At 37.6% G+C, this 23,691-nt stretch overlaps 2 protein-coding genes across 2 annotated transcripts in view; both read left to right on the top strand.

Moving 5' to 3' along the window:
• The window catches only part of galns (galactosamine (N-acetyl)-6-sulfatase), a 28,837-nt gene extending 12,903 nt beyond the window's left edge, over positions 1 to 15,934 (top strand). The window contains exons 11-14 of the mRNA XM_087794011.1: positions 374 to 476; positions 5,617 to 5,738; positions 13,438 to 13,555; positions 14,747 to 15,934. Coding sequence (XP_087650137.1) covers positions 374 to 476; positions 5,617 to 5,738; positions 13,438 to 13,555; positions 14,747 to 14,833 — 430 coding nt within the window. The 3' untranslated portion in view covers positions 14,834 to 15,934. The remainder of the gene's footprint in view (positions 1 to 373; positions 477 to 5,616; positions 5,739 to 13,437; positions 13,556 to 14,746) is intronic.
• A 1,232-nt stretch (positions 15,935 to 17,166) lies between these two features.
• On the top strand, positions 17,167 to 23,488 carry LOC148076613 (CKLF-like MARVEL transmembrane domain-containing protein 3). The gene is made up of 5 exons (XM_087794010.1): positions 17,167 to 17,906; positions 21,239 to 21,394; positions 21,456 to 21,551; positions 21,616 to 21,733; positions 22,997 to 23,488. Exons 1-5 carry the CDS (start codon positions 17,799 to 17,801, stop codon positions 23,023 to 23,025), a joined length of 507 nt encoding a protein of 168 aa, XP_087650136.1. The 5' UTR covers positions 17,167 to 17,798; the 3' UTR covers positions 23,026 to 23,488.
• Positions 23,489 to 23,691: the final 203 nt, after the last annotated feature.

Below are 23,691 nucleotides of genomic sequence, written 5' to 3'. Positions count from 1 at the left end.
ATAAATATTAAAAATATATATATAGATAACATGAACATAACATAAACATTGTAGTGCTGTTAAATGTTGATACCGTATCAAGAAAAATAACACTGGCATATATCGTTGTATCAATATTTTCTCGCACCCTTAAAACAATATAACAGTAATTGAATTGACTAACACACTAAATAACATCCTTGCACATTTCTTATTAACTCAAAGCTGCTGGATTTGACTGTATCCCCTAATCCTGAGTCACAGGAAATATCTTGCGGGCTTTTCGTTCGTTTAGCCGCAGAGGACATATAGACTGCTGCCATCTAGCGGCCGGAAGTTTAATCGCCACACACAAATGAACAAACACCATTCATATTTGTCTGATCTCCTCAAGGCCGATCTTCTACTACCGTGGCAACGAGATGATGGCGGCGAGGCTGGGCGAATACAAGGCGCACTACTGGACCTGGAGCAACTCTTGGAAACAATTTAAAACGGTGATGTTGACTCTTTTTTCTTTTCTTTTTTTTCCAAAGAGATAACTTTACCCTGCTTGTCGCATCGTGCACTTATTTGCTTGTCTCTTTGTCTGCTCTGATCTTGGGCAAACACTGCTGGTGTTATCTTGAAAACGGCTCATCAGTTGACTGCTGTGTGTATTAGAGTGTAATGAATATTAATGAAGAGCCCCCAAATCAGCAAACATACATCATTCATCAACCAGTAGACGTGTTTGTTCAAACTCCAGCCGAGATTTTCTTCCTCCTCATTTGCATAGCAACATTTCCTGGGTAGATATTCTTTTTTTTTTTTTTTTTTTGATGTTGCTGAGCTGAAAGGAAAAGAGAGAGATAGGATTGTGTCTTTGTCTTAGTTGCAATTATGTTACCTTTGCTGATTGCGTGTATCTGAGGCGCGATCGGACTCATTAGAAACAGGGTTGTATGGTCCTTGTTTATCTTCGGCGTCCGTGGAAAAAAACATGTCGTGTCGTCCTTTCCCGTGATTCGGTTTGTTTTATGCCCCATCGGTCGCTTAAATTGCTCTCTCCTTCAGGGCCGCTGAATCAATAGCAGCCTCCTTTATCAACTCATGTGAACTCAAGTGGAACTTCACAAATAATGGCATCTGATTGCATGTGAGGCGCTTATTGATTAGTGTGTGTGTGTCTGTGTGTGTCTGCTTGTGTGCATAAATGCTCATGACGGACGAGGGTGGAAGGCTAAGATGTTCGTTGTCGCTTCTTCACTGTGACCATGGGTTTAGTGAGCAGCTGTTGGATGTATAACATCAGAAATGTTAAATGAGAATCTGCATTATGTTTCATCTTATTTTCATTTGTGTGTCTGCTCGACAACACGACACATATATATTATCTTGATCTTTAAAGTATGTACTTTTTTGAGTATTGTATTGATTGTTTAAGCGCTTTGTGACCCTGGTCTCGAAAAGCGCTATATAAATAAATATTACTTACTTACTTACTTACTATATTTCCTGACGTGTTGTTCGATCTGACAGCAGATTCCTCTGCATCCATCTGGGCTTTGTTTCGTCCTCCTGATGTCTTTCATCTTGGAAGTTGATTCTTCAACTTTATTGTAGGCTGTGTTGTTTGAGTTGTGGGTCCTTGGCTGAGGCATGCGTGTTCTCAGTGCTATTCCAATAATCTTTCTTATTCTTATTCTTATTATTGTGATTATGGTGATACATATGGGGATTTTTAAGGCCATCAAAACCAGCTATTTGTGCAGTTAAAGCGCATTATCGCAACTGTCACATTTTCAATAAGGCTTCATTTTAAAACTGCTTCATTGTGGCAGAAACCTCAATAGAACACGGCTCAATGTGAGGTGGTCTGGCCAAGTAAATACTCGACAAATAAGAAATTATTTTTCGTTGGATCAGGACCTCTACTGATCGTTGTAAACGGAGAGGTGAGAGTTGAAATAGGATTCCCAAAGTGAGGTCAGATTTTCAAATGTTACGCTTGTCTTAGTTCTGAATAACTTGTAACGAACGCCGACGCCCTTGACATCATGACCTTCGAGCAACGAAGCCGTGACTTCATAGATGATGATTATTTACCCTAATGTGTGGTAAATAAACAGGGGGGGGGGCTGTCAGGTGTGCAGGAAGAACGAACATGCAGGTTAATAACTGTTGCACTGTCCGGTCCGCGGCTCAGCCAAGAGGAAAATGAGAAATTTCACAGGCTTAAGTGGCTCTTATCAAAGTGGCTTCAGGGAGAGTTGTGAAGCTCATATTGAAAAATTGTTTTGTTATCACTTGTGGTGCTCTACGTCTGGTTTACTGACTACACATGAGAGCTTATTTTCCCACTCGGGGGAAGGTTGAGAGTACGAAAATAGTTGCACTGACCATCCATAATAGAAAAACCTCGGAGGGAAATATCTGAATCAAATTGGTTTTGTTCAAAATAATATATCTAATGTGGATTTACTACACACGCTATTTGTACTACAGTGGTAATAAGTCACACATATTTACTAAAACGCTTTTAATTGAAGTGAAAATAGGGGCATTTAAAGTTCGTTTTTTCCCATAAAGAAGCTTTTTGAATTAGACTTTGAGGAAGCCACCTGTTGTATTAATACTATAATAATATAGACCAGACCTAAATAAATAAATCAAATTTTAATAAGTGATAAGAGGCTAAACGATACAAATAAAACTGATGGATACGTTTGGTAAAATAGGACAAATACTATGGTTGAGATAGATCAAAATTCAAAGTAAGTGTTCATGTTGATATCATGTGATAACTATATGGTAATGAACAGAGATGTTGTGCGTCAACCATCATACGGAGGCTTCCAATAACAATAAAACTGAATTCTATGGGAAATAGATACTGTTAAAGTTTGGAAAATACAGTATATGAAATGTGTCCTGCCTGCGTCCAAGGGTCACGCCTGCTGTTATACCAAATTAATAGACAACATAAAAGGACATTACATCTGCCAAGAGGATAAATACATGTTTAACCAACTATTTTTATAAAAACGTTTATGCACAGTACAGTCCAAAAGTTTCCTTCATTTCTTAACCCTTGTGTCAGGGTCAGAGTGACCCAAAGGCCCCAAAACAAATGTGTTGGAAGTATCCCTTGTGTTGTCTCTGGGGTCAAGGTGAACGACCTCCCTGGCGTCCAGGAATACATATGCAGTGGTGGAGATCGTTCTCGTTGACCCCAGAGACAACACAAGGTATACCACAAACACATTTGTTTTGGGGGTCTCTGACCCAGAGATATCAAAAGGGTTAAAAAGTAATGATGGTCTCTCGTTGTTCTTGATTGAGATAATTGGTTCTTGTGATAATATGAATTCTAGTTGTCCGATAAGGCTGTCGATCAGCCTGACTTCTGCACGATACAACTAATGGCATCAATTACAAAGTAATCAAATTCGACAAAGAAACGTCGACAAGACACACCTGTGAATTTAAAACCATGTCAGGTGACTACCTCTTAAAATTAATCAAGAAAAAGCAAAAGTCTGCAATGCAGTTATTAGAAGGAAAAAGGTGGCTACTTTGAAAAAACTTGACTATTAGAAGGTGTATGTTTTCAGTTACTTCAAATTTGTTTGTTAAGAACATAATTCTACATGAACTCATTCATAAGTTTGATGCCTTCAGTCATGAAGATAAAGAAATGTATCAATTAAATGTGTATGTCTAAACTTTTGGCCTGTGCTGCCAATTTGTTGAATAAAAATCACAAACAGAAACGCAAAAAAAAAGTTGGCAAAATTGGCATTGGGTACAATTTGGCTTTACAATATTTATATTTTATGCAGAACTAAAATTGCCAAGTGAACCTGCCTTGATATTAATTTAGTTCTTTGCCAACTTCCACTAAAGTGACCGCTAAACTCTGACTCCATAATCACTGGGGCATCACTAAAATCTCGCCAATCATCGTACGAAGCTGTTATCGGCCCTAAAAATGTCTCTGCTGAACTAGTTCCATGTTATTATATGTCATTGGAAATCCAGTCGTGACCCACATAACACGATCTTTCCGGATGATGAGTATTTTCTTTTTTTAAATAGACACCACATGTTGCTTTTTCCATAAACCCATCCTGCCCCCTGGACGCACCTTATCACGTACCGGCGACTGCTCTGCTCCCGTGAAAGCACCCGTATCCACATCATTAATGTCGGAGGAGATACAGAGTCCTGGCTGGTATGTTTTGGACCAGGAGAGTCAAAGAGATTCACGCAGCAGGGATTTCTTGTTGCTTCTCTCAGATGTTTTTTTTTTTTTTTTTTCTCCTTTATTATTTTTCTTTTTCTGCATTTTTTAAGCCGTTTGCTTCAAAAGACAGGGCCGGATCAGAGAGAAGGCCCTACAGGGGCCGAGGGTATCTATCCATGTCTCTCTTCTGCTCGTCTATATGTATTTGGTTGTCTTCTGTTCAGCGCTCTCAGGGGGGGGGCAAGCTACATTGCCTCACAGATGAATGATTTTTTCAATATTAGCCGGGGCCTCCTCAAACAAGGTGCATGTTTGTGTGTGTCTGGCGGGGGTGGTGGAACTCCAGGGGGTCTCTGGAGGAGGGAGTGTGACTCAATCAGGCCAGGCTCCTGAGAGTGAGGAGAACGAGGTGAACCGGAGAAAAAAGTCCTGTTTTTTTTTTTCACGTTTATACTCCTTGAGTTGTGAAGAGTTACACGAATATAAAGGAAATATAAGTCTGACTCTCCTGCAGTTCATTTACATTTAGTGATGCACGGAATTCTTCAGTGACTAAAAAACGTAAATAATATTCCTGTTAAAGAACACAGACGCAGATGTAAAGTTTAAAAAGCTGATTTATTCCTTGCATTTACACACAATAATAAAGCGACGTGATGGAAAGAATCGATGAAACTAGACGTTAACATTCTCTGCACCAAGTCACTCACTTTATTTAATGGGGTTGCCATGATGCGTTCAAGAGCGTAGGATATAATTTAACTGAATACAATTATTACTGAAGGGTTTTTACTTCTATGAACAAAATAACACACACATGGGCTTTCTAACATCTGATGATTTAATTAATTTGCTCAGTGTTTTTTCTTTTTAAATTAGTTTACGATTGATTAACAACTATTAGTTATTATTATTTCACATTTGACACCTTTTTATTCATTATAATAACATTTCTCTACTTTTTCTTGAATATCAGAAATTACACAAGTTTAACTACTTACTTCTTTATTTTCCAGCAGTTTGCAGTTGCACTTTCATATACATATACATATAAATGTTAAAATACACTTTGTTTTTATGAGATTTAATTTTTTAATAAAAAATCTTTAATCTTTATGAGTCATGAGTGTGGTTTAGTTTAACAAACACATTTAGTTTTTGTTTTCATTTTAATTTATATTGTGCATTGTTGTGCAAAATTTTAATATCTTGCATTTGAATAATTCTTTGATTTTTTATTCAGGTTCACACACAGTAATAGACATAAATAAAATGTTAACAAATAATTAGCATAATAGGTTATTTTGGTGTTTTTGGTTTCAGTTATCGGCCTTGGTTACATGATGATTAGTTTGGTGCACCCCTATTTATTAGGGTTTTTTTATTTAACGCTTCATTTTTTCTCTCAGGGCATCAACTTCTGTCCTGGTCAGGAGGTTCCAAACGTGACCACCCATGAGCAGAAGGAGCACGAGAAGCAGCCAATCATATTCCATCTCGGTCGTGACCCTGGGGAAAGGTTCCCTTTGAGGTACGTTTCTTTAAAAAAAAAAAAAAACTTGAAAATCCCTGTGAAGCATCAGATGTTTGGAATGATGCGATCAATGCTGATTCAAAAAAAAAAAAAAAAAAAGTGGGCGGATGGATCTGCTCAGCCAGACGTCGTCTGATTACACGATTCTCTTTGTGAATGCAAACAGCTCCTGAATAACAGATCACTATCTCGCTGTGATCCCTCCGCTGCTCCACTGCAGGTACAAATACAAGATTAATCGCTCGGGTTAATAATGCGCTTTAAAGGGAAAAGTGTCCGCGGAAAGAAGGGCTACCTTGATTTACGCATGATAACACATTGATGTTTTCATTAACGTCATCCGGCCTCGCCTGTCACTCGGAAAGATTAAGAAAGAGTGTGCAAGGAATGAAGGATGGTTTCTACACACCCACGCAACTTGCTGGACATGGATTATATATATATTCGGTTTAAGACTGGGATTGTTTTGTCATGGTGGCCACGTCAAAAATGTCAATGTTCATTATTTTTACATGAATATTTGATCATTAAAGACAAGGTTTAAACATTGAACATGAGCAACAAAACATTTTGTATGCATTATTATTAGGGGTTTTAAATTATGATTAATTTAAATTATTTATAAGTCATAATAAGTGCTTTATATACAGTATATTTTACTAAAAAAAAACAAGTTCTCTAGCTACACTGTTTCAATGTTATACTTGTTAAAATATTTTTTTGTGTTGTATTCTTGAGTTGTCCGTGAGGAAACTGGCATTTTTATAATACTTATAATAATAATAATAGAATAATGATAATAAATAGAATAATAATAATTCACTGAACTTTATATAGAATCAGAACATAGGATAGTTGATTTTTTGTGGCGTCAGTACAGAACAAGATAATGAAATAAAATAACATTCAGAATAAACAATAGTAAAACAGAAACAAGGCATATAGAGCTGATGTTTATTTTTTACTTCGTAATGATTTAGACTAAAGAACACATCAATATTCACCTCAGCCAGCAGATGAAACTAAAGTTTCTTACTAACTTCCAGGAAACTCTTGAGTCTAGTTTCAAACACAGACACGTGTAAATGACCAGAACGGCATCTTAGAAAATAATAAATTAATTTACGAAGTTGCTTTTCTTATTTATCAGTCTTCACATCTGCTACAATTATTAATTTATAATAAAGAAAATATGGCTTCTATCCACAATTTAGGTGAGCTTAAAAAAAAGATGAATTTGATCAATCAATTACATATAAAAATTAATTAATCAATCAATAATTAGGTATAAAATGATTTATTTTTCCTGGACTTGTTACATCAGAGGTTTTATGCTAGCATGTAGCATGTTTTGACAGATGGGCCCCCACATTAGTGCTGAGGGAGGGGTGGTGGGGGTGTTTTAAATATTTAATTGAATCAAGTTGTGAGTATATACTCAAGTAGATCATGATAAATGTCTAAAACAAAAGCAGTAAAATACTAAAAGAGTGTCTTTGACCTCAGTGTGTGACTCTAAATCTTCCCTCTGTCTAATGCATCTCAATTCACTCCCGTCTCTCCCCCGGGACTCTGTCTCCATCTCCTCCATCCTAGTTAAGTCTATTGTGTGTGTGTGTGTGTGTGTGTGTGATTGTGTGTGTGTGTGTATACGTGTGTGTGCGTTCTGCCCGTGTGCTCCTTGTCTTCCCCCCGCTGGACCGGCGTCTTATCTGTCATCCATCTCTGCCTCCACCTAAAGAGCCACTTAAGATGATGTAGAGCCTGTCGGCTCACAAACCTTCAGCGGTGTCTGTGATGATCCAGACACCTGCGCTGTGGATCCTCGTCGCCGCCGCCCAAACTTCTGATTGGTCGCGAGACGCCGGTCGTGAGCGTTCAGTCGGGAAAGTATCGCCGGGTGTCGAGTCCATGACTCTTGACGCTGGCCCCGTGTGTCAGGAGCTCTAGTTCCAGTGTCTTCTGAATGACCTTCTGAATGACCTCACCTGTCCATGAACGTAGCTGAGCTTAAGAACATATGAGCTTCGTCTTCTGGCTCAGCTCAGAGACCTCATGGCTGACAATTCTCCATGTTCCCCTCACTCGTGAGCAAGACGCCAAAATAACTAAACTCCTCCAGGATATATAGTTAATGCTTATTTTTCAACTAAAAACCATGGTCTAAGATTCAATGGATGAGATTTCAAATGTAGCATTTTTAACTCTTGTGTTATGTCAGGGTCAAGGTGACCCGAAGGCCGGAAAACAAATGTGTTTGTGTTATCCCTTGTGTTGCTTCTGGGTCAATGAGAACGACCTCCACCACTGCATATGTACTCCTGGAAGCCAGGGAGGTCGTTAACCTTGACCCAGAGACCACACAAGGGATACCACAAACTCATTTGTTTTCCATCCTTCGGGTCACCTTGACCCAGAGATAACACAAGAGTTAAACATACTAAATTATTAATTAAAAAATATCAGGGGGTTTGATAAATTCTTGTTGTATTTTAAAGTACATGTTCAAATGGGAATATCTTTTGTATTAATTTAAATTATAATCCAATAATGGAATTCAATTCTGCTTTAATGACTTTGAATCTTACTTTAAATAAACCACATTTTAAACTGGGTCCTTTAGAGTGAGAAAAAATAAAAAAAAGATCTTGTTAAAAAACAAGGATAAATCACTGAACCGAAGGAGGTTCCTTTGAACAATGGGGAAGAGAAATGAGGCCAAAGTCAGATGGAGACACATTCAACTTTTTCTACATTTCTTTATTGTTCTATATTTTTAACCCTTGTGTTGTTTATGGACCGTCTCAACATCCACCGTTAAAAAAAACTTTACTTTTACTATAAGAAGTTGTATAATGATCTACTTTTTTTAAGTTTTAGAAAAAAGTTTTCTTAAAATATTATTCAATTTTTGGGGTCTGAACTGACAGCCATTTTGTTAAAGTAGTTTCTTTACTCACGGAATTAAAATACACCAATAGATATGAAAATGAACCAAGAGAACTAAAGCTAGAGTCACACAAACAACACATTATACTTCCTAAAATGTGTTTTTTTTCTTGCTTGATTTTATGTTTAAAGTGTTATGCTTGCATTATTTAGGGACCCCCTCAACACCTACTGTTAAAAAAGTAACCTTTACTCTCAGAAAGTATTCAATTATCTACTCTTTTGGCAGGTATTTAATTTATAATTTATCTTAAAACGGCATGATTTTTTATTTAGATATCTAAATTAATTTAAAAATCTGACTTTTTTCCATTTTTTTTAAGTGCTAAACCTCTTTTCAAACTTTACTGATTGAGATAAATATTATTAAATATGAGAAAAAATATATTTTGCTATGAACCGAAGCTAAAGTCACACGAACAACAGAGACACATCATAAAATAAGCTTCATTTCTTTATAAATATAGATTTGTAAGCATTTAATCTAGCAGTGTTTGGGTTAATGTTTTACTAATATATCCGAATGAATATAAAAGTCAGAAATATAAGGTTGCTTGTTTCCTGTCAAGATAAGACATTTTTAATTCAATTACTCCGGGGGTCAAAGGGACCCTGTTGGGGGGGCGAGAGTGGCCGGAATACTAAAAACAAACCGTCGCCCGTCATTAATAAACAACAGCTTCCGCATCATCTTTCCCGGTGACTCCCCGAGTCAAAGGCGTGGAGGTTAACTCATCCTCCACACTTACCTCCCGCCTCAGCTCTCCACCCCTGGAGGCCGAGCCGCCGCCGCCGCCGCCGTCCTCCTCGCACCGCGGGCCACTCTGGCCTCATCTGCTGCATACCACCGAGTGTCTCCAATCAATAGTCCTCACCGAGATGTTTCCAGAGAGGAGGGTGTGTGGTGTGTGGTGGGTTGGTGGGGGCGACGGGACAGATGTATTTGATTGTCTCCCCCTTTATAACCCCCCCCCCCCACCCACGACCAACTTCTGCCACCGTGTGCGTTGTTTGTGTTCCAGGAATAGTGTTATGAATCCGTAATCAGAGCGGTGACACACCTGAGCGATGCCCGTGACCCCCTCGGGTGCCATAAATTATAAATCAAAAGTCCACATTTGCATACCGCCTGCTTATTATTCCGCCATGTTCCTCCAGACCAGCGAGCTCCGGGTTTGTACTCATGATAATGAGCTTTGCTGACATCGGCCCTTTTTTTTATTATTATTCTTTCGCAAAAAAAAAACGTGTTATTACTTCTTTTTGATTTAGAGCTATTGGCTCTTTTTTTTTAGCGGTGTGGCCAAAAAAAAAACTGTAGCAAACTTTTATTTTTGAGCAAGTTTTCGTAAAGGATAAATCTCTGTCACATTTATATGTATTAAGTCGCGGCATCACTTATCGGCGTATTAATCACGAACAATCGCCGCCCGCTGTAGATAACGGAGGAATGCAATATCCTTCTTGCTGATTGAGATCAGGAGACAGAATATGTGATTCCAGATAGCAAAGGCAATTTTAAATCTTTTTTTTTTATCCTTATAACCTTTTTTTTTTTTTTCATGGGGGTCACAGCACCGATTGAGTTTCTGATAAAAAAAAAGTCTAATTGCGGGTGTCGGTACTTTAGTAATTATAGCGGAGAGAGAGAGAGAGAGAGAGAGAGAGAGAGAGGAGTAAAAAGATGGAGGAGCAGGTGCGAGATGATGGAGGAAGCCTTCGCCGCCCGGTGGGAGATCTAAGAGCGAGTAGAGGTGTGTGTGTGCCGGACGGAGCCCGAGGTTATTACTTTAATTGACACTTCACCTCGCACACACCGACCACGGTCCCTAGAGGCCAATCAAGGGAGGATGAGCGGGGGCCCGGCGCCGCCGAGGGCCGAGGATCTGGCACAGGTGCTGCCGGGGCGAGTGTATCAGGGGTGTAATTGCACTGCTGATATTTGTCTACGTGTGTGTCACGCCACCAGACGCCCACGTCCCTCACACACACACACACACACACACACACACAGCCCCATTAACCCTACAGGTCCTATTGAGAGCGTTCCTTTGAAAGCCTTCGGGGCCCCTGTGTTTTACACTCTGAATATAATAATGCACAGAGGTGCCTCGGCGCTCGGGTGTCCGACGCCGGTAATCGAGAGATGGAGGACAGGTCAGAGGTCGCGAAACCTTCCCCCTCCCCCTGCTGAGTCTAACACGGACTAGCATGTTAACAGCTCTTGAGTCGAAAAACACAAATTAAAGTCAGGAAAATAAATAAATATCTAGTCAAGAAATAAGAGTTTATGATACACGACGTCCTCTTATACCCGGACGTGTCCTCTTTTTTTTTTTGAGGGGGGGGGGGGCGCTACCCAGGTCCAGGTGGGTTTTATAAATGTTTAATGTTTGCGATGTGCAGCGTAAACTATCTTCTTATCTTTACGGTAAATTCAATTAAACATTCTCACCATCTTTGTTTATTTCTTACATGAAAAACTGCTTTGGATAATGTCATTTTATTAGGTTTGTTTGTTTGTTTGTTTTATTGTTTAGCACAAGTGAAGTGAAACAAAACTGTGCAAGGTAGGATCATGTACAGAGGTCCTCATTTTGATAAATCAGACTCATGACATGGAGGCTAAATATTAGGCAAAAAAACAAACAAAAATATGAATCAGAGAAACAACGACAACAACATGTTATTCAGGAGAAACGCAGTAGAAATAAAGCCGATCACAAACCAGAAGAAGAAAACATTAACCAGGATAGATTAGTGACGTTACGATGATAGTAATGTTTCCTCCAGGTGCGTTTTAAATGCAGTATAAGAAGACATTGATCGGTAAGCTTAGCTCATTCCAAACCTCTGAAGGCAATACTACTGTGTGTGAGTATGGTAAGAGTAAAGCAGTATTTCTGTGTCTAGTTAGATATGTGTGAACATCAGTGGTGGGAATAAACAGATTCTGGAAGGTTTCTGGACGTTCTTGTTTTTTATAGATAAACTTGTTTGGTAAACATTTATCGACGGTGAGTACTTCACATGTATTGAAGAGAGGTGTTGAGAGTGCATATTTATTAGAGTAGATAGATAGATAGATATAAATCTGAGATATTTCTTCTGTATAACCCTTAATTTATTCAGGTATGAAGGACATGTCTCTTATTAATGTAGGTTATCATAGGGACCTTGATTCTCTGACACTCCTGCGTTTGTCTCCGTGGTGTCTTGACCTTTTAAGCATATATTTTATTGTGTATTGTTTTGATTGTTTATGCGCTTTGTGACCCTGGTCTAGAAGAGCACACACACTTTATTATGTTGCGTTTGCAGTAACAGACTTGCAGGCTTCTTTCTTTCATTACTAAAGGCCTTAATTCTGGTTATACGACTTATGTACCTACTGTTTGTTATACTGTATTATGAGTCCTAATATTGTTTCAATAACTACATTAGGTAAAAATCAAATTTCCTTTATATTCACTGTTGAACCATTATTTCTATTTCTTGACATTTCTGTCCATAATAAAAGACATTTTTTGGAGAAATGGGCAAATTACTCTTAAATAACTGACATCAGAGATTCTATTCTAAAGAATCCACTACCTCAGCTTTCTTATATTAGATAGACTAGAAGAGAGATATAAGATTGTATTTTGTTAAAAATCGTAATACCCGTAAAAATCCGTGTCACCCTATAATGTTGTAGAGATATATATTTTTGCCGATACTTTTATTGTGAAATGATTCAGATGAATGAATATGTTGTTTATGAACACAAATTTGTTCTCCAATAAGCCTGCTCAAGTGTATTTTTAGGAATTCAGAATATGCATTTAACTGAGCCAGGAGTATGTAACTAAAAAAAACACCAAAAACCATAACAATATTGCAACAACCTCATTCCAAGTAGTAGCGAAGAAAATGGTAGCGTCACCCTAATATATTACATTGTTGTGTTATCGCTTTATTCAACACAAAAACAGAACCGCATGTTGTACTAGTAACAAACCCTTAAACGTGATTTTCTCTCCCATGTGTTTAGTAATAAATGAGTAACGTGGTATTCTTCTGCTCGCTAACTAACATTGTTAATATTTATTTGCGCGTTCTAGTGTGATGATCAACTCATCAGCGCCGCCTGCTGGTTGATTTGTGCGTCTTCTATTGTTATTCTTAACGTGAAACTAGTTTTTTTTCTCTCAACCTTATGTAGACTAAGAGTTGGGTTTATTTTTAGAGGAATCTGTTTCCCTTTAGTTATAGACGGTAGTGTAGACAATGGAAGTGTTTCCTGTGTGGGTAGCCTTTTAGCTTCTGCTACAAACAAGCTTAAAATATAGACTTAAAAGATAGATTGTTTTTTCATTTTTTTTCCAAACCATTCCTCATGTCGAGGCTTCAATACATTACAGACGAGCAGTATGGATTATTTTAAGTGTGTTTTTGGACAAAGAAAATAGAGCCCAAGTCGCGACCATCATATAGACAAACACTTCTGTCTATAACTAAATAAAAAAAAGAATAAGAAATACTATGAAAATAATCCCAACCCTTAGTCGACATGAGGGTTAAGGTTATTAAGGGCAAAAACCTGATTGATGAAAACTAAAGTCATGTTTTTCCACGATCAATTTAACCTCTTTTTCATTTTCTAATCTTGTATTTCTTTCGTTTACGTCATTCAAATAGATGAAATAACTGGTATTCTTGGAAGTAGATTGTGGATTAAACTTGTGTACTTCATTTGGGCCTCCAGTGTGTTGTCTGAGGAGTATCTGGAGGCCCTGAAGAGGATCACTCCAGTCGTGGAGGATCATAAGAAGATGCTGGTGCCAGGGATTCCCCAGCTCAACGTGTGTGACAGAGCTGTGATGGTAAGATTTCCATCTCCCACAGTGTACCTCTAAACATGACACAAACGTGATAAAATGAGAAGTCATTCAGTTATAGATCGCATAAATGTGATATAAAAACATGTAAATGTAATTAAGCAGTAAAAAGATATATCACTATAATAAAGCTTTTTCTATTGAATCCATCTATAAACTCACCAGATCCAATCCGTGTGCGACACAACACTGCCCCCACGCGGTGGATAAATAAACCATTGTTTAGCGCTACAACTCTGTTTGGGTTTTATTGTCACGACACGTGCCTCATTTATTTGTCATTAGTCTGTTTAATTGATTTTTTCTTTTATTAGTTTCACCATTGTATCTCCTCCCGGGGATTATTTCCATTACAAGACGTCAGATGCAATTTAATTGACGTGCACATACATGTTGGTATTGTTATTGCTAATTATGGTTAACTGTTCGGAATTAAATTGATTTTCTTAATGGCTTTGAGATTCAATTAAATCTCTGTGTATGTTTAGTGTTTTAGAGCTTCTTTTTTTTAACTAGTTATCTTCTTTAATTAAAGATTTATTTATTTATTTTTGTCATTTAAATACGCCTTTTAATGCTTTTCCTAACACATTTTTCAAAAGATACAATTCTTTCCTCTTTTTCTTACCAATTTATTAAATAACGATGCATGCTTTTTGTTAAACAATAAAACAAAATGAATCTCAACGTCATGTTCGTCTAACAAAAACAAAACATCCACATTGATCTTAAAATTGGGTCTGAAATTAGGGATAATTATGAATAAATAAATGTGATAATAATGGCTGTGAAGCAAAATATTTTCATTAATTATTTTCGTCAAAATCTTCTGAATAAAAAGGTTTTTTTGTTTCAACTGCTTAATGTTAGTTAGTAAGTAAGTAAGTCATTTTTATTTGTATAGCGCTTTTCTAGACCAGGGTCACAAAGCGCTTGAACAATCAAAACTAAATTCAATAAAGTATATACTTTAAAGGTCAAGATAAAACTGATAACACAACAGGAGTTCCAGAAAATCAAGGAAAAGCCTTAACAAATAAAACGTCTTAAGATGTTTCTTGAAGGACTCAACTAGAAGTACTAGAAGTAAAAAATATGGATACAATTTCCTGGGTTAACATGAGCTGTGAGATGAAAAACCCAAACATGTGTTCACTGTTGTCGTCTCTGTGACAGAACTGGGCTCCGGCGGGCTGTGAGAAGTTAGGAAAGTGTCTCAAAGCTCCTCAACCTGCTCCCTGGAAGTGCGACTGGCCGCACTGAGACCTGCTGCTGCACCTCAGTCCGTCTGCAGAGAATCACAATTCCTATCAACTCCGTCTCTAAAGTGTCACCTCGATACTTGTTCGTCCCTTTAAGCCACATTCCAAAATAATATTCTGTGTCATTGTTACTACAGGTTGTCAGAAATAAGTTTATTAAACATTGTTTTTTTAACTTTGTCCTTGTATTCTCCAGGATGAACTCAAAAGAGATTTCAAATGATTGAGTTTATAACCACACACTTGTCAAATCAACACGCCGCGGTCGTTCCTCAGACGTCATGTCGTCTGACAGCTGGATGTTCACAAGTTAACAGTCGGTTTTCTATTAGCAGCGGAAAGTAAAAGTCAGCGTTGAACCATGAACCAAGAGGAAGAACTCAAGATAAAAATAAAAATGTGTGTGTTTGCATCACACAGTGACGAATACGTTGCACATTTGTGTAACTGACTTCCTTAAAGGAAATGACTCGTGTCGGTCTTTAGAAAACCTTCACCAACATCATGTCTGACGATTCAAAAAAAAAACTGCAGGTGTTAAAACCTGCATCAAGTCTAAGAGATGAGTCTTGAAACTCACAGATGATGAGTCATGTTTTCTTATTGACTCTGAGCAGCTTTCAAACGCTTCATTTATTTCAATAAGAGGAATAACTATGAACTAAATGATGTCAAACTATGACAGGTATTGTTTCGACTGATGCCGATTTTACTTCCTACACTACAATAAGTAGAACTGTTGTGTTTCACTGCAAAATGCGTGTGATGGTGAATTACCTTGTGCAGTCGAAAGAGGGCGCTGTTTTACAGGGGTGTCGCGCAAGAGAATAAAATATTTTATCAACGTAAGTTGCGGGTCAAATTATGGAAGTAAACTTGTTGCCACCGGACTTTAAATATGTATTTCCAACACTAAATTCTTTTACATTTAATTTTTGTATTATTAATATTTATTTTCATTGGGGTTTTTTTCTTACATTGAATCTTTCATAGATTTATTTTAACATGTAGTTATTTAAACTGAATTTAACTTTTTTTACACATTGAATACGACACTAAATTTATTCATGCACTTAATAACAATGCTTGAGATTTGATGTTGTTTCATGTTTAAATTTTGATTTTATTTTGATGCTGTATAATATCAGTGTTATAAATTCATATATTTAAAGTACCAGACCGAATAAACTGTATATTTACCAAACTTTCAGTGACAGGAATCTGATGGAGTTTAATTTTAGAGCCTCGGTTTCTCTTGATAATATTTGTGTTTGTTTTATTTTTCCAAACACGAGTCAGAGTTGCTGTTTCCTCTCCTCTATGTGACCCTGGTTGTGGTACTTGTGTGTTTCACCGCCGCCTCCAGAACGACACATCGTGGCCACGGTGCTGCTCTTCTGCTGCTGTATCTGTTCAAGAGACTCACGATCTTCTCTTGGCCTTTAGATGTTGTACGTCACGTACCCGACAACAGGATGTTTATTTCTTTATTTAACAAGTTGTGTTTCCCTCAGGACGTTTGCAACTCAGTGTTTGCAGCAATAGTTTTGCTTGTGTTTTGTCGCCATGACAACATACAACGTTCATTATTTCTAAGGTTTTTTTTGACAAATAATTCTTAATTTACTTTTATTAAATAGTTTATTTACAATAAATTAATGTTTTAAATAAAAATATAAGTTTACATCTTACATCTATCCAATGTGGAATTAAATATACATTATATTAAAGGGACGAAGCATATTTAATCAAACATGACCCGATAAACAATGATACAGTATTTCTACGATATCATTAAAACACTTTCTACAGCACAGGAAATTGCATTTCCTTTAGGGTTACATTATACACTGTGACAGTTTTACAAGGCTGTCAAGCCACAAAAAACGTGATATGATGTAAAAACTAATGAAAACAAGTAATAGTACATGATGAAATAAGATTTAGTCTTTATTTGATTGTATATACATTTTTTTTATTTTTTTTTTATTTAAAGATTCTGAAGTAGAAAAAAGTGTATTTCCAATATATTTATAATAAAATACAGCAAATGAAAAAAGAATCCATCCATCCCTCCCTCCCTCTCTCTCTCTCTCTCTCTCTCTCTCTCTCTCTCTCTCTCTCTCTCTCTCTCTCCATCCATCCATCTATCTGTCTATCATGACCATGTTTTGAACTTATTACTTTATAAAGTTCTCCCCGTCTGACATCTGGGAAAACGAGAGGTTACGAGAGCAAAGTCCTTTATTACTTCTACAGCAAGCTGTTATCTGGCCCCACTTTGTTTATTCAACGAGTCCCTTGGAGGTGGAGAAGTCCGGGATTGATGACATGTGGTGACAAACCGTGATGCTTGACCAATCACAGCAGAGTGGGCGTGGTTATGGTAAACAAGATTTAATCTTCGGAAGTGTTTTCAGTGGGCGGGGCTTAAGCACATTTTTCTAATGGAAACATTTCAATGAAAAGAGAGTTTTCTGCAAACAAACACATACTGATGAGTACAATAGAAAAACTAAAAAAAATACAAAACTAATACTTGTTAAAAAAAAAAAGAAAAAATGTTAAGAAGAAGAAAGTAGAAAAAAGTTTTTCAAACAAAGATCTTTAACAAGTTATAGAGTTGAAATAGTAATACAATAGTAACATCTTAGATATTACTTTTTTTAAAATCAATTTAAACTAAAATAAATCAACTTACTTCCGTAATTTTGAATGGTTAACACCGACTCTAAATAACACTAATAACACATCTTTGTTCCTCTTGACCCGTCGTTGATGCTGATCCTTCTTACTTCCGGGGTGGGCGTGTCCCTGCGCTCGGCAGCATCACGTTACACATCTGGGGGAGCAGATGTTGGAGCTCCAGTCCAGTTGTCATTGTTTTCCACCGTGGGCGCGTCTTCTTCTCCTCCTCCTTCTTCTTCTTCTTCTCTAACTTCTCGCTCCTCTGTCCTCGTGTCACGATGGGGGACGTCGAGGCCCCGGGTCCACGCGCGAGCGTCCTGAGGTCCGTGCTCCCCACCAGAGAGTTCTGCTCGTCCAGGAAAGGAATGCTGCTCCTCGCTGAAGTGGTGAGAAGAACTTTTTTCAAATGTCGCTTCCAGATCACGTGTTGCGTTATTTCTGTGGAAGTTCTTGAAAAACTTTAATGTGCACTTCAGTGACATCTAGTGGTCAACACGCTTCTTTTTGATGCACAATAGATTTGATCATAAACAGGATGATGTTTTTATTTTAAAAGCATCACTTTATTAAAAGTTTCAGAGACAGGAAGAGGCTCAGTTCTTGGGGAGGAAACAGGAGAGAAACTTAGTCCACCTGATACTAAACTTTATCTCCACTTCCTGTCCTGACACTCATGTTCAGATGCTGACTCCAGGGTTTGCAGATAACAAACCTCGGAGGACATGGAGGGAGTTTTTTTTTTGGATGTGTCTTCTTGGCAGCATTCATTCTGACAGTGGTGTCATGTGACTGTGAGCTCATGTGGGAGTGTGTGTGTGTGTGTGTGAGAGGGGGGGGTCACTACTTCTCTACACACCCACTCACTGTGGACCCTCTGCAGGCCACTTCCTGTCACGGTCACATCCTTCATAGTTGAAGCTTGAAGGAGGATATATTACATATAAATTAAGGTAAATGTAAATGTGTGGATAAATATAGGTAGTTAGAATTTTATTGATCCCTCAGGGGGTCTCCTTTGGGAAATTGTTTTTTTTTCCAAATTATCCACAGCAAATACAGCCATTTTTCATAAAATAATCAAAATAAAAATAAGAACAAGAACAAAGAGAAATAAAGAGAAAGAACAAGATGATACAATCTAAGTCTAAAGATTAAGACAAAGAAAAATATCAAAGACAAAGGATACAAAGAATAACATAGAACAGAACATTATGATACTTTTACTCCACTCCTGCCCCCGAACTCAGAATTGTACAATTTAATAGCCCGAGGAATGAATGAGATATACAAAATATATAAGATGAAATATACAAAAACTTTGCTTTTTATGTGTATATATGTCGGGAGCCGACTAGTGAGCTTTCTGTGTGGACTTGTATGTGTGTGGGTTTACTCCGGGCACTCCGGTTTACTCACACAGTCCAGAAACATACATAGGTTCATTGGGATTTTCAGTAGGTATGAGTGTGTGTGTGGGAATGGTTGTGTGTCTTTGTGTGCCCTGCGACAGACTGGTGTCCCCTGCCTTTCGCCCCAAAAGAAACTGGGATAGGCCCCCCAAAAAAAGCAAAAATTAAAATAAAAAAAATGAAAGATAAAAACTGTGTGACTGGTATATATATATATATTTTTTAGTGTATTTACAGTATATGTGTATTTTATTACACTTTTTTAGGGGGGTTTTATTTGTGTGCGATTGATAAGAATTGTGTTTGTAGTAGTTATGTTGTGTAATATAGGTTGTAGGAATACTATTTGTGTGTGTACATGTGTTTGTGTGTGATTTCCCCTTTTAAAATCATTGTTAACTTCTGTGTGTGTTTTGAGAGGATTTTTTTTGCACATTTTAAATTAAACAAATCAAAGCGGTTACGACTTCGTCAAGTGGTCTATTAGTACTCAGACAATACTACTAAGTATATACTTGTTCCTACAGTATCGTTGCCCTTGTATTGTATAGTTTATCAATTAAAGGTCATTAGGAAAGTTCCTTTGTTTGTGTACTTGTGCGCAACCTCATCAATTTAATACTGTATATTAAATGTTAACATGTTTATTTATTAACTTATAACACTCACTCTCTTCTTATACACTTAATTGTTATTTTATATATAGTTATTATTTTCCCTCAGATATCAATTACCCATTAACAACTTTTAATTCTCTTTTGTTTTGTATCTTGTTCTTCACTTTTCCTCTGAGAGTGAGTCAGTCTCTCGTCACGTCATGACCGTCGCGCTCACATCCTGCCCGCTCAGCAGTTTCTATCTCTTGTAACGGTGAAAGTTCGATTCAGCAACAGGCGACAACATCAGGAAATCACATGATGGAGATTTTCAACGCCTGCAGACATTTCACAGAAGTGATCCGTGTCGTTTCGCGATGTTCCAAAGCTTTCATAATCATTGAGAGTCAGAACATTCTCTCAGTTCTGGTTCTGATCTCAGCACAAGTGTAGAGCAGGAAGTTGACATTCCAGCCTGGATTGATTCAGTACCTGCAGTATCTGTGTGTGTGTCCGTGTGTGCGGACATTGTTGCTCACGATCCAACAGGCCTGTGATAAATGTTGTGTAGTTAGTCGTGTGTTTGAAGTAGTTTGGTTCTAGCCCTGGGGGGATAGGCGTGGGGGTCAACCTCACATCAGTATCTCATGACAAACTCGGTCTTTCGAGTTGTTGCACGTTTTTCTCTGTGTTTTTTAATTTTTTTTGTGTGTTTTTCTATATTTAAAGTAAGTTCTTTATTGTTTTCGACCCCAACAATTGTGTGTCATCATGCCTTTTCTTTGTGTGCTGCGTTTTGGTGTAACAGTGTATCTGTGTTTGTGTACATGTATATTTGTTTTGTTAAGTGCCAGTATTTATGTGTACATTCTTGTGTCTTTCTGCTAAGGTTTGTGTGATTAATATTTTTTATGTGTTGATGGTGTGTGTTTTTGTTATTTTTTTCTAAAAAAAACTAATACCGTTATAAGTACGACAAGATTGTTTATCGACAAAAATCTGACGAAACAATGTGTATCACGATACAGGAGCAACAATACTATATATTGTGATACTGGAATAACAAGTATATATTCATAGTATTGTCTAGTACTCGACTCTGGTGTTGTAGAATTTACAGACTTCACTACAGACAACTACTTACATTAAAACAAAAAAAAAAAAGGTCCAAAATCAGCTTTAAAAGATGCTGGAGTCAAATGTATCCTCTCGTCCTCAGTCACCGCAGGGATCTTGAGGGATTACCTCATTCCTTTAGATAGGATGTTGTTTTGTCTGTGTAACGTGTGTGAATGTTTTTTTTTTCCATTAGACAATGTATGAATGTTATTGGGTTCATGTTGGTCTCTGTGTGTTTATGTGCAAATCTGAATTTCTTTTGTACATTTATGTGCGTTTTATTGTGTAATTGTTAATATCTGTTTTTGTCTATTTTCGTTGTTTGGTCTATGGTTTGCATATAAAGAGAGGTGATATTTCCACATAGGTTTTTGTGTTCTTGTGTGTGTGTTTTTTCTCGATAATAAGTGTGTTTTTGTGTTTTAATGATCACTGTGATTTAACCCGGACCATAACTGTAAATAAACACTAATGTTCATTGTTTGTACTGATCTCTGAAGACAGGTGTGACTGTAGTTTCTAAACCTTGAATCAAAGTCGATTGTTTTGAACACAAACCCACTAAGGTCGTCGTCTCCTCCTCTGCGCCTCCAGGCCTCGTCCTTCATCTGCTTCATCTGCTTCGCGGCGTCGACGGCCGCCGCCTTCGTGACGGTCCCTCTGCTGGAGTTCCTGGCCGCCCTCTTCCTGCTCTTCGCCTACTCCACCAAGTTCAACGAGAGGTTCAAGGGCTTCCTGTGGCCTCTGATGGTACGTGGCGAGACAGAGAGAGTTCCTCCACACCAGTCTGACCACGTTGTTCTTCTCACAGGACTTCCTGAGGTGCGTGACCGCCTCCATCATCTACTTCATCGTCTCCATCATCGCCGTGTCCAAGTACTCGGACGGTTCCTCCAAAGCGGCCGGGGTAATCGTCCGCACCTGTGACTCACCTGTTGGTGAAAGTGTTTCATCGGTTTCTCTTCTCGCAGATGTTTGGCTTCGTCGCCACCATCGTGTTCGCTTTGGACTTTTACGTCATTTTTAACGAGCTGGCGGATTTCCTGAAGCACGGAGGACAGACCAGTGAAGAGCCGGCGAGACAGCAGGGTGACGCCTTTTTAACTCATTCATTTAACACATCATATTTGACACATCCGGGACACCCTGGAAAGCCTCCCAGTAGATCAGTGATGATGTATACAAACGAACACACAAACATGTGTTTTTAACTGTTGGAAATGTAAACTGTGTATTAGGGGTGTGTATTGGTAGAAATCTTGCAATACGATACATATCACGATACAGGGGCAATGGTACTGTAGGAACTAGGATATATTTGAAGTATTGTCCGAGTAATCCCGAGATCACATGACTCTTTAAGAAGTCGTAACTGCTTTTATTTGTTTTGAAACCAATATATGTCCAAACATCAGCTTTAAAAGCTGATGGAGTCGACTGTATCCTCTCATCCCCAGTCATATATATATAGAATAGAATAGAATAGAAAATGTTTATTCATCTCCAGAGGGGAAACACACTTTTACAACAGCACAGTTGAAAAAAATAAAGTGCAAGGAAAAAAGAAATAATAAAAGAGATAAACAAAAAAATAAAAAAATAAAAAAATAAATAGATAATGAACAGCACTGGATTTTTCTCCCGTTTTGATTTGTCTTTCAAATCATGTCAAATTTAAACTGTTTAATAATTCCCTAGTTATTTTAAGGTTGGTATTTCTTTTTTTTTGTACAATGAACATACTATCATTCAGGTTGTTGTTTTTGAGTTGCGATTACACTTCCGGACGCTAGAGGGCAACAGTCATTACATCCTCTTCAACTAAAGGAACAATGAAATTCCATGAGATCCAAACAATGACTGGGGACAGGAAGATACAGTCGATTTCAGCTCTTGAAGATTTTGGTTACGGATTTTGGTTTCAGTTTGAGTCATGTGGTCTCGGGAGTACTCGGATAATACTACAAGTATAGCCTTGTTCTTACAGTATAGTTTCCCCTGTATCATGATACGTATTGAAAAGCTAAATTCCTGCCAATACACACCACTAATATAAATATACATTTCCAACAGTTAAAAACACATGTTTGTGTGTTTGTTTATCTACAACATCACTGATATACTGGGAGCCTTTCCAGGGTGTCCCGCATCATTCTGGTTCATTAAAGCCAGACAGACCCTCAGATAACAGAAAAAATAAAACTACTTTTAGGTCTAAAAGTCATGTGACCCTTCATGTGGTAGATGATGTAGAAATGTTCGTCCAGCTGAACAAACATGTTGTTCTTATTTTTACTAATTACGCCAAAGAAAAGTGTTTAAATAATCCCTATAACTGGTTTTGTTTTCCAGATGAATTCTCAGACTCGGACTCGGACTGACGTCTCTGATGCTTCTGAGGACGTGAAGGAAGTTTTGTTAGAAGGACTTGTGTTTCTCTGGAGCACCTGTGTCTTGATATATCTGTGTTTTCCACTCGAGCCAAATACGTGGTACTCACGGTACATGTGCGGAGAATGTACTCACAAAATAATCACTATTTTAGATTTTGTTTTGACCCTCGAGAGTCATTTGTGAAGCTGTGAAACATCCCGACTCTTTACTAAAGGAACCTGATGGAACACTATGAGGATTAAAAGCACTTTTGAATTGATTTCTTTTTTTTTTAAACAATCTTGAAAAATGTCCTAAATTGTTCGCACACGTTCAAACGGTTACACGTTGGCTGGTTTCAACTGTTGCACGTTGTTTTTTATCGACAAGTCTTTGATTTACAATCACCACGTCTTCACATGAAAGTGTCTTTTTTTCACTTGTACAGAAATAAATGTGAATTAATGTCAATCATTGTTGCTGCCTTTTCTTGATACCTAAAGAATTTACTTCATTTTTTTTTCACAACGACCCACTGTGTGTTTAAAATAAAAGCACATGTTTAATACAGTAAGATCACCGCAGATAAAAATAGTTTTACGATCGTCTGCCTTCTATTCTCTTTTGGGGACTTTCCATGTTCTATGTGTTTTTGCCAGATCTGTGAGTGAGAA

This window comes from Callionymus lyra, chromosome 6, assembly GCF_982586985.1.
Source record: "Callionymus lyra chromosome 6, fCalLyr1.hap1.1, whole genome shotgun sequence".
NCBI lineage: Eukaryota > Metazoa > Chordata > Actinopteri > Syngnathiformes > Callionymidae > Callionymus > Callionymus lyra.
This window is presented reverse-complemented; position numbering and strand designations above follow the sequence as displayed.

Bases quoted from the DNA above. Each gene is read 5' to 3' on its own strand.
- LOC148076613 (XM_087794010.1), top strand. From the start codon at position 17,799: ATGGGGGACGTCGAGGCCCCGGGTCCACGCGCGAGCGTCCTGAGGTCC. The intron at 17,907-21,238 runs GTGAGAAGAACT...CTGCGCCTCCAG, and splicing joins TGCTGCTCCTCGCTGAAGTG to GCCTCGTCCTTCATCTGCTT. The intron at 21,395-21,455 runs GTACGTGGCGAG...TTCTTCTCACAG, and splicing joins GCTTCCTGTGGCCTCTGATG to GACTTCCTGAGGTGCGTGAC.